This window comes from Crassostrea angulata, chromosome 9 (assembly GCF_025612915.1).
Source record: "Crassostrea angulata isolate pt1a10 chromosome 9, ASM2561291v2, whole genome shotgun sequence".
NCBI classification, from domain to species: domain Eukaryota; kingdom Metazoa; phylum Mollusca; class Bivalvia; order Ostreida; family Ostreidae; genus Magallana; species Magallana angulata.
In genome coordinates, this window is record NC_069119.1 from 1,266,598 (window position 1) to 1,278,444 (window position 11,847).

An 11,847-nucleotide genomic window follows, 5' to 3' on the forward strand; every position below is an offset into this window, starting at 1 on the left:
TACCGGTATCAAAAAAATAAAAATAAATGTTCTATTCATACATTAACAGTTGTTGGTTTCTTTGTAAAGCATGCAGAAACACTCTTTTGAAACAACATTCAAGTAAAACGGATATTTATTTTTACAAAAGAAATTAAGACTTTAAAAATGTACATTTTCAATATTAATGAACATTTTAAAAGTAAAAATTATGAGAAATTTTGAGAAAAAAAATCCATTATTAGAATGAAACAAATTCATTTGAATGTGACATTTATCCATACAGATCTACCCTCGGCCAAGAATTATACTTAGACCTTCTACAGGTTCACTGCACACTGAGGGGTTCTTATACCATTGTACTTTTGTGCAGTCAATCTTCGAGTTATCCGCCCTTTAATGTATAGTAATTTCATATGCGGTCTTCAAGATTAATGTTTGAAAACATTAAAGGCCTATATTTGATATGGGCCTTTAATGGCCTTATAAAATGAACATCATCAATTTACAGTGTGATGATCTTTGCTTCCTTTGTCAGATATACATGTGAAATGTTTTCATGATTTTCATTTTGATTTATAGGCCAACAATTTTGAAAAATGACGTGAAAAATTTTGTTTTCCCACCAATTTTGCAATTTAGCGTTAAACCGCTTGATTCGAGAGGGGGAGGGGGGTGTCGATCCTTCAATATATGTAAATATTTCTGTTTCCAGATGGGGGGGGGGGGTGCGTATGTTTTTCAAAATGTACATGTAAAAGTAACTTGAATCTATTTTAAAATAAATTATGGTACTACTTTGGTGTTTCTACCGCGTCTGTTATGTGTTTATAACGTGTTTAGTGCGTTGGCAGCCAGCGGACACAAACTATAGGACTGTCGTGTATTACAGCAGATACCTGCATGTAAGCGGGTATGACAATTCTGTTGAGTTTTGAAATATTCTAAGACTTTTAACATGACGTAATATTTACATTGAATGTATAGTTTCCCTTACGATTGAATTGAAAATCTGCAACGTTCAATATTTCTTGTGAATACACATAGCCTATTCATGCGCCATGAGCACAAATTTAAACGCCATCACGTGTTTTGAGAATATTTATTATTGTAATATTAATTGAAATATTAAAAATTACATGAACATTGTGACATGTACAAAAGGAACGTGATCGTTAAATAAAATCTAACACGCATTATATATTCAATTTGTCTGCACCGCTTGGTGTGTTACAGGACCGACAACATCCAAAAATTTAAGTGCATGCCGTTTTTTCTGACGTTACTTCCTCCTATATGTTTTCAAATTAATGTTAACGGTTTTTGTTTGTGGGCTCCGTCTTTTCAGGTTAATGTCCTCTTCCTAATTCACAAATTACATCACCAATAATTCCACTAAAATAGTTTTAAGTAAATACAATTTTTAAGCTGTTAAAAATGATCCCGAGTATAAGTTTTAGGAATCCTCTCTCTCCAATTTTCAATTTTGTCTGATTATATATATAAATGATTTATGATAAGTAGTTAAAACTCATTTTTCTCTTATTAAACGGTGTAAAAGTAAGATGACGACCATTTGATTCTGAATGGGTGGGGGGGGGGGGTATAGTAAAAGTAAAAGTGCCTAAAGATTATTCAAACGTACCATCAGGGAAACAAATACTGGCCCTTAAAATAATAACAAATCTAATTTGAAAGGCCTTGTTTTACGTACATTTGCTCAGTCTCAGAGGAATGAATAATGGTAAATCTGTGTCTAGAGCTATGGCGATAATGATTTTAATGAGTTCTATGGATTCCAATTAAACTATTAAAATGAGCATTGCTTTTATAACACAAATATGATCAAATAACAGTTCCGTTCATTTAAAATTGGGCTATAGAAATAACTTGCTTGTGTATAGTTAAGTGATAGTTGGCACATTCGTTGAAAGTTACATGTATCTCACAATATCTTGGTTTTATCAAAATAAAAAATAAAAACTTGTACGTGTTACTTTGATTAGCATCTAGAATTTATCAAAATTAATATCTTTAAATTGATTGTAAAATCTCTCTCTCTCTCTCTCTCTCTCTCTCTCTCTCTCTCTCTCTCTCTCTCTCTCTCTCTCTCTCTCTCTTTCTCTCTCTCTCTCTTTGTTCGGCACTTTCAAATGGAAACCATAATACGCATCTGATGTTTTGACAATGTGCCGTTATAAATACTTAAACTTGGACAGTGGCTTCAATGACTGTCACCACAAGCAGCTAACTGTTGTTTTAGGAATTTAATGATTAAAGATTTTGGAATATTGTTTACAAAATAATAGCGGTAGTTGTAATCATGTGCATGTATTTCTAAAAGTATTGAACTGAATAAAAAAACTATAATTATAAATTAACATACATGTAATATCTATTTCCAAAGTGATATTGTTCATACAATAGTGGGGGGGGGGGGGTTAATTAAGTTCACCTAATAAATTACGGTATATCACAATAATCCTAGTGCTTATAGTTGTTGTAAGACAATTGTTATTTCATAACATTTATGAGTCAACTTTATCAGATAGAACAAGCAACACTATATAAATAGTGCCTCTTTGGGAGGGTAACAGTTGTAATTGACACCCCTCAATAACCATTGTCAAGCCACGCGAAGCGGAGGTTGACAATGGGTTTTAGGCGTTTCAATTTCAACTGTTACTCTCCCAAACAGGGACTATTCATTTTATTATACTGAATGTCTTGATGTAAAAAAAAATATTTTTGATAAAGATGGTTCACCCCTACCAACCCCGCACGACGAGCTAAAATTCCTACTGGCATCTACTGGCTTCTTGAAATGAAGTTTGGGTCGGACATCATCATGACTATTTCGTTGAAGGTTTCAATCGATCGATAAACGGGAAGTGTAGTCCTGTCTGTTTTTACAGAGCTATGAATTACAATCAATTTCTGTAAGAAATATAGGGAATCATACGTGGTGGTTGTAAAAATATATTGCAATATAGTTTTGTTGTAACACAGTGGCGTCAGAAGAAAATTGAAGGGGGGGGGGGGCTTGACTAATCATCAGAAATCTTGACAAGCCAAAAATAAAGGCTGATTCCCTAATAAAATTCCTAATCCGTGGTGGTGGTGGTAGTGGTGAGTGTGGTGGTGGGGGGGGGGGGGGGGTTAAGCGTACTATACCTATTACTCCAAAAAAAATTCTTATACACCTACCAAAAACTTAATATTAGCAAAATCATAAAATTCCGTATCCGTAAAGGGGGGGGGGTCAATATCACTCTTAATATTTCCTTATTTTCATTTCAATTCGGAAATGTCGGGGCTGACCCATTCTCGATGCTATGTGCCTTGTGGTTAGGTTTAACTTTGCAAAAGGTTCCGACGCGTATGTAACACATAATAGTAAATAATAAACATGTATGTATGTATGTATGTATGTATGTATGTATGTATGTATGTATGTATGTATGTATGTATGTATGTATGTATGTATGTATGTATGTATGTATGTATGTATGTATGTATGTATGTATGTATGTACAGACCCTGAAACGTACTACTACACCAAAAAAGCGTGCAACTTTCGTGCGAGAAACGTTTCGTGTAAACCGTTTAGCGTTTCGTGTAAATCGTTTAGCGTTTCGTGTGAATCGTGAAGCGTTTCGTGTAAACCGTTTAGCGTTTCGGGCAAAGCGTGCAGCGTTTCGGGCAAAGCGTGTAAATCGTTTCGGGCAAAGCGTGCGAGAACCGTGTGAAACGTTCATCAGATTTCATTCGGAACTCTCTGACAATTTAATTGTTTCAAAATAGTGCTTGTGTTAAATATTACTTTAAACTGATTGGCAAAACTCCTTTGAGATATTCTCGTGAAAAAATCTATAAGAAATGATATACTTATCTTTTTACAAAATTGATTTAATTTTTAACAAACAAAAGAAAAGTACGCGTATTGAAAGAAGACTAGTTACTGAGACTATTCGGCTGTGTACAACCAGTACACATAACCTCGGACATCGGGTAAGACCTGCACCTGGCTGAACCTGTCAATCAAACTCTGTGTATTCGTTTTCATTGGATGGTCACGCGTCTCCTTTTTTTGTCAATAGCCAATAGAAATTTAATGACTTCAAGGTAGTCGGAATCAGTATTTGATGATGCACACACTTTCAATGATAGATTATTCAACATTAATTTGAACAAAATTAAATGTAAACATAGAAAGAAAATATACTGTTCATTTCTATTAAATGCGGGAAGTAAATTCTTCTGAATCCCGATTTAAAATATTTCTACAAGTTTTGATTTTAATTATTTAAACACTGATAATGGAAAACAACAAGCAATTAACACACTGAAATTTTCCTAAAATGTACACATGCAATTAATTATTAAGGGAATCTATATGCATGGTACTTAATTCAAATAGATTATGAAAGATATATTGTACGCCGTTATGCGGGGCGCAGGTTATGTATACGAATATTGAGACAAAAATCTAAATCATTTTATTTTTTGTTCTTTCCGAAATCCAAAATAGTAATAACAACTTTCTTTATTGTTTAATCCATTGATTTTTTTCTGTGATATTATCTACGGAACATTTATTTACGCGAATGATTCGACCTTAAAAAAAATTAGTCGGTTGTTTTATAGCATTTTCCTAAATTATGTGACTAATTTTATTTTACATAACTTTCAAAATTATCAATGTAAATAATTACAGGTTTATTTACAGTTAGTATTTTTACATCGTATTCTCTGAAACCAATAAAAATATTAATGTGAGACGAAAAAACAAATCCCGCCGAATACTGAAAAACCAAAAAATTAATGTAAATAATTACAGGTTTATTTACAGTTAGTATTTTTACATCGTCATCATTAAATCCCGCCGAATACTGAAAAACCAATTTCAGTTTGTAATCATACGGATTTTATTTTTGGTATTGAATATTGTGTTACGGTAACTTTTTTCTCTGGAATTTTTATTATTTACGAGACTAATAAGAATCATGGATATTTCTTTTGAGCAATAAATATATTTATAGAAGTAATATTTTTGCTAGTTCTGTGAATAAATAATGTTTGCTTTAAAAATAAGTACCAAAATAATTTAATTAATCAATTCAATACTTATGTACATATATGTTTCTAATATCAGTATTTCTATTATGTCGTGTTTTCTTAAAATTAATTCTTACTAACAGAGTCAGGGTAAAAATCCGAGAGGACCCGAATCGATCATGATAAAAGCGTGTCCAAAGCGTGTGAAAAGCGAGCAAATCGTTTCGTGCGAGAATCGTTTCGTGTAAACCGTTCAGCGTTTCGTGTAAATCGTTTAGCGTTTCGGGCAAAGCGTGCAGCGTTTCGTGTAAACCGTTCAGCGTTTCGTGTGAACCGTTTAGCGAGCGTGTAGCGAGCGTGCAGCGAGCGTGTGGTGTAGTAGTACGTTTCAGGGTCTGTATGTATGTATGTATGTATGTATGTATGTATGTATGTATGTATGTATGTATGTATGTATGTATGTATGTATGTATGTGCATGGTGTTTGAACTTAATTTGAAATACATTTCAATGAAAAAAACCCACTTTTATTTGAAACCTGCTGGAATTAGAACATCAATAACACAGACTATCATAAGGTAACTATTTGTATATTTTTTTTCAGCACCGTTTGGGTTCTAATAAACTTTACATTTTAATGCTGTGGGGTTTTTTTTTCAAATGGCATTAATGCGTTGCATTTCAAGTTTTTATTTTGGGGTCCTTTGTTGTAATTCTAGCAACTTAATAACTATATACATGTAGTTATATAATGAAAATGCGTTGATATTATTTTTATCAATACAATTCATTTTTTCATTCGGGCCTGCAAATGTAACCTTAAAGAAAACTGCCCATTTGGTTTAATCGTAAAATACAATTTCAAATTTAACATTTTATAAATTAAATATATGTGATATGTTATAAAACAAGTTTACAAAAGGGTAATTTCTAACTATATTCAATTTGAAATATTTCAAAAAACGATAAGAAAATAAATAATAAAACCCTAAGTTTTGGTGGTATCGAACCCACAGCCTAAAAAACAAGTTCTATAAAGCTCTAACCACTGAGCCATTTCATTCAAAACAAAGTGCGTTGTTTAAATGCTATATGAGACGTAAGCCACACATTTACGGACTTGTATTATTTAATTTTCTAAAATGTTCAATTGTATGGTTACAAAATGACATTAGTAAAGTATAGTGGGTCATCTCTCCACATTTTTGTTGATTAAAATTGGTTGAAATTCTATTAAACCGCATATACTCTATGACAAAAATATGAAGCTTACGCGTAGACCCACTCTATAAAAGAAAAGGCATTGAAGTTATAAAAATGACACTATTTGGAGGTTTTGACACGCAAACGCCAATTTAAAGCAACCTATTGCAAGTATTTAAAATATTAAAGGGTTACAAAACGATGTTACGTTAAATATACATTGTTTTTAATTATTTTTTTTTTAGTATCAGATTTGATGATATTTTAATTTTGCATTATCTACTAGTATGCCTCGTATGGGCATTTTACAAGCCTTCTTCACCCATCTTCGAATTCTTTAAATTATGATACACAACATGCAAGCACCTGCCGTTTCTCCTAATAAAAAAACCCTACATCTGATAATAAACAGCTGTATTATTATACTCTGTCCCGAGTTTTTGCTTCCACTACTTTTTGCTTGATATTTCGATAATAATAAATACCTTTGTGCTCAAACTATGTTCATCCATTTATATGAAAAATGTCCAGATTATCTGTTTTGAAACGCCCCCTCTTTCGCTTCAAGTTTCAATACACATCCCAAAATAGAAAGTCTACGGGGATTTTGCATTGTATCAGTCATTAATAAGCCCGGAGGATAACGTTGAAAAATTGTGCGAGCTGTCCCGAGTACTTCCGAATGGAGAAAAGATGTAAACATTTCCAATTATAAATCTCCGTAAAAAAATTGTTTTCGTTTCTGTAAAATTTTATGAGTGAAAAGGGATAATTTGTCAATGAAGATATTTTGGATATTTTCCATTTCATTGATTTCAACTGTACTTCTTTCACAGGTATGTGTATTTTTATTAAATATCATCCAAAATTGATGGAAGCAATAACTTGGGAAAGGCTATAGATATGGGGTATTTATTAGGAGAAAAGTTTTATAACGTCAGGTGGCTGTTACACATATCTTTAGTGAATGCGTACACTTTTACCTTCTTCAGAGTGTGTAATAGATACATTCTTTTCGAATAATTTTAGTGGCTCTGAAAAGAGCCGTTTCTTATTTATAGCAAATGTTGATAGGACGGTAGCTGTGAAATCATTGGACCATGACATGTCCTTCTTCCTCCTCTTCTTCGGAGTCACGCCTGACTTGTTGCATCTCCTGAGCTTTGATCATGGCGTATTCGTAGTAAACGTTGCGTAGACCCTCGATTGCCGCCAGGCGCAGACGTAGAGAGTACCGGAAAGAACGTCGAACGTAAGCGTGTGTCATTCGGTATCGTCTGCTGGCGGAGGAAAGTTTCTCGTCGAGCATCACAGTCTGGAGGCAGGCTTTCTTAAAGTAAATCTCGGAGTGGTCCAATCTCTTGGCTAACTGCATCACGTTGGCGGAAGACATTCTGCTGTTGTTGTCAACTCCTTGGGGAATAATATGGGCTTTTTTGTGTCAATACGTTTTTTTTAAGGATTTTGTCGGGGTTCCTTTGATAAGGCTTCCCCCAACGAGCAGTTTGAAGTACCGCGACAAATGCGCCGGTGTCGGCATTGCGCGCCGTATCAAAGGCGCTATCTTATCTGTGAAACTATAAGCAATGCCACATTCTTGAGATACAGAACTTAATGTATATCCAAGATATGGCCGAGAAAGTTATTTCAAAGTGAAACCATTAAAACTATTATTTTTAAGAACAAAATTTAAAACAAGGATGAAGTTATGGTCTAAAAAATTGAAAATCTATGTTTCATAATCCCAGATTACACATAGTGAATTCAATGTAGTTATTAATAAATGCTCTTAATTTTGCAAAAGTAATTTAGCATAAATTTATTTTTTTATTAATGTCAGTTTACAAAAATTGACTTTTGGTCTTCCTGATGTTTTGTTTCACTTTAAGGTGCCCCCTACCAAGAAGAAAATGGTGTCCCCAGTCGATAGACTGTTTCTTTTTCTCTGATGCTGACGGTGGATTGTTGACTAGTTTTGTCATTTCAGGAGACAGGATTTTGTATGCACAAGATATAGCCCACAAAGCTTGCTTTAATGCAGCCTTGTTGTGCTGCAGAGTATTTGGTTTAAAGCCAAAGGAATGCCCTTTTTTAAATTTTTACATGATTCAAATAGAGCGTAAAAATTATATCCCAATTATATCAACTGCAGGGGTTTAGAGATATGGACATATTAGTAAATTATTATTCATCATCATCTTTTCATATTCGAATTAATTCATTAGAATACATTCTTGCTAAATAAATGTACTCAATCCAGAATTAATAATTTTGCATCTTAAATTGACATTTCATGATCAGTCATTTCAGCATCTCTACCTGAAATTTGGGTAAAATCCAGTATTTTTTAAAAGCTTATGTATCTTAAAACAAGCACTTTTTTTCATATTTCACATGTATTTTACTTGTTACGGTCATTAAATAGCAGTCGATTTATCTTAGATATCGCTGTCAGCCCACACTCATTACTGCACTCGCTGAGAGAGAGAGAGAGAGAGAGAGAGAGAGAGAGAGAGAGAGAGAGAGAGAGAGAGAGGACCTCATACCTCACTGCTCCACTGACCACAGGCAGGCAATATAACTGCTGCTTCAACGAAGAAAATTGGTACCGGTACTTATATGTACAAACTTTGTATTTTTATTTGAATTAATATAATTACTATTCCTCTTTTAAATTAAATTACTTGTAAGCATGACAATTGGACAATTGCTGACCCTGCAGGCACCACTGTTCTGACGCCATCGTGTGGTTGATGTCAAATTTAAAAGGCTATTTGCTGATGAACAGTACATTGATTTCTTTGTTTTAAGTTTTATTTAAAATAAAATATTCATACAGCATTCATAAGCAGTATCATGTTTATCTATGTCAATATACACATTGTCTAAATACATTTTCAGCAACTTTAAATCAGTTCTGCAAAAACTCCTAGATAAAAACACCAAGGGACATAATATTCCACACAAGGATTCTATTAAGTTAGAACAAAATATACAAGATTAGCAGGAAATCAAACATTTACTCTAATTCTAAAAGGTTTATAGGTAACTCAAAACAGCTGTCTCGTTGGATATGAATTCTGATTGGGTTAATATACTGGCATCACTTCTATATATAAGTAATGGGCCTCAGTCCCTTTGTGGCCTCGCTCCATTGCTGGTAAAGAATTGAGTGCTTCCTGGCTGTTAACACATTATGTGTAATTAATACATGTCACACAGAGTTTGCTGATAACCATATGTAACAAATACAGTCCATTTATTCTAATGTAACAAACACAGATTATAGACAGAGTCAAAACAGTCACTTTATACATACATCTATAAATAGAAAAAGGAGTTTGTTTATATGTAATATACCGGTACATGTACATAGAATCACTTGATAGACATGATGTGATACATAAACACAGATTGTTTACATACAATATATAAACATGGTCTGTTTCCTTGAGATTTGATATGCAATATTAAAGAACAATTTGTTTACATACAAACATATGATATATAAACAAATAAAGATTGAAGAAATGGAATGATTAACTCACGACATGAAAACTTAACACAAATACAGTTAGACATTCTGTTTACATCTTGTAGACACGGTCAGTGTATGTGTGATACTTTAAATTATCCACACACAGCGTGTTTATATCTGATACACACCATATGATGACATGTAATGTGTATAGTTTGTTTACATTATATCTACACACAGTATGTAATATATACTTATACGCTTTGTTTACATATAGTTTATACAGTTAATTGATTTACATGTTATATTGGATTTTCTTCACTTTACCTGTGTCATACTCAGCCACAAGGAGGTTGTCTCTGGTGTCCACACATAAACCCCATGGACGCTGTAAATGACAGTTGTCAATGTAGCGGAGGAACTGTCCGTCCTGATCCAGGATGTGGATACGGTGGCTGTCACAGTCTGCTGTCAGGATCTGACCCTGGCTGTCTGTTGTGATGCCGTATGGATAGAATGATTCCTCAGTAGTAGAGGGAGGACCAGTGTAGGTAAACCGGAGTTTCCCGGCCTGATTGACCACCACTACTGCACCGGCTCTATCGTCTGACACACAGATATCTAGGTTCCTATTCTCACTGATGTATTTAATGTAACCAGATGAATAGAGAGGTTGTCCTTTGTCATCGTACTGAATACTGTGTTTCTCTGTGGAGCCAGAGTAACACACAACTTTTGTTTGTTTATCATCATCTTCACTATCATCTTTTTCATCACTGTCCATGACAACCAGGAGGTCACCAGAGGAGGTACTACAGACACCGCAAGGTCTCCACCCCTGTAGTCTGATCACTGTCTGTATCTGTGTATTTTTCACTATGTTCACAGTTCTATCTTTGTAATCAGTATAAACTAGATCCCCACTCCTTGTCACTGCTATGTCCGGTGGATCGTTCCCTGACTTGGTTTGGATGGACTTCATTCGTTCCCCCCGGAGGTTGTAGAGATTCATCATGTTGTTACTACCACACATCCAGATCTCTGTATCATTTAGACACGTCACACCGTATAGATAATCATACCCTGTGTCTATAGCTGTGATGACCTGGGGTACATCTATCAGTGACCGGTCTGGGGGAGAGAACTCGGCTCCCTGGGGCGGCATGCTGCAGTCTTGTTCCTCTGTTGTAAAAGATAATGCTGACAGAGAACCAAACTGTTTAATCAGCTGATCTGTGTGGATTTCCTGAGGCCTAAAGTTTGGTAAGGACACTTTGAGTTTAGGAGGCAATCTTCTGAATTTAGCATTCCTGGATGTGTACTCAGAGACACGGCTAACATCTTTGGAGTTCAGTAACTTCTTCAGATCAGCAATGGTCTGTGTGATTTCAGAAATGGTGTGTGTGATTTCATCTTCCTGTTTTTTCAGGACGACCAGGTGTTTGGATTCCATTTCCTCCACGTTAGATTTCAGGTTTGTGATAATGGTGTCTATTTCTCTGTGCCAGACAACTACTTGTTTGTCAATTGCTGTTGTCAATTTCTGGGAGTTTTTACTCAGATCAGATTTCTGCACTGGGATGTTGGATGCAATCTCTTTGTATTTAGGATAAATTGATTTTTCTAATTCTTGCAAATCTCTTTGTAAAGTTTCTGTTTTGTTTTCAAACCTTTGGAAAATGTCGACTTGTTTATGTCCTGAATGTTTTCCAGATGATATACACTCTGCACAAATAGGAATGTCACATTGTTCACAATGGAGTTCACATTGTTTGGTAGGGTGTTTTCTACATTTAGGAATGTTCAAAGAGGTTAGATATTGTTGAAGTGACACTACGTTATGAACTTTAGAGGAATCAGAGAAATGTTTCTCTACACAGTTTTTACACAGATGTACATGACAAATTTTACAGTACATGGAAGTCTCAGAGGTTTCACAAATACTGCAGCATACAAGATCCTGGAGGCTGTATAGGGGGTCCATGGTCAGGAAACAATTATGATTATAATTCTATATGGGGAAGTAGACCTGGAAAGTAAAATTCAGTCTTTATTAATGATGTATACATTTATATACCATCTTGATTTAATTAATATTTCTATATATGTAGGATCCAGAGATTCCATTT

The 11,847-nt window shown here is 34.4% G+C and overlaps 1 protein-coding gene across 1 annotated transcript; it reads right to left on the reverse strand.

Annotated features, from left to right (window-relative positions):
- Positions 1–9,640: 9,640 nt before the first annotated feature.
- LOC128162586 (uncharacterized) lies at positions 9,641–11,636 on the reverse strand. The gene has a single exon (XM_052825832.1). It carries the CDS (start codon positions 11,634–11,636, stop codon positions 10,014–10,016), a length of 1,623 nt encoding a protein of 540 aa, XP_052681792.1. The 3' UTR covers positions 9,641–10,013.
- Positions 11,637–11,847: the final 211 nt, after the last annotated feature.

Excerpts from the sequence above, each read along its gene's own strand:
- LOC128162586 (XM_052825832.1), bottom strand. The coding sequence starts at position 11,636 with ATGTACTGTAAAATTTGTCATGTACATCTGTGTAAAAACTGTGTAGAG.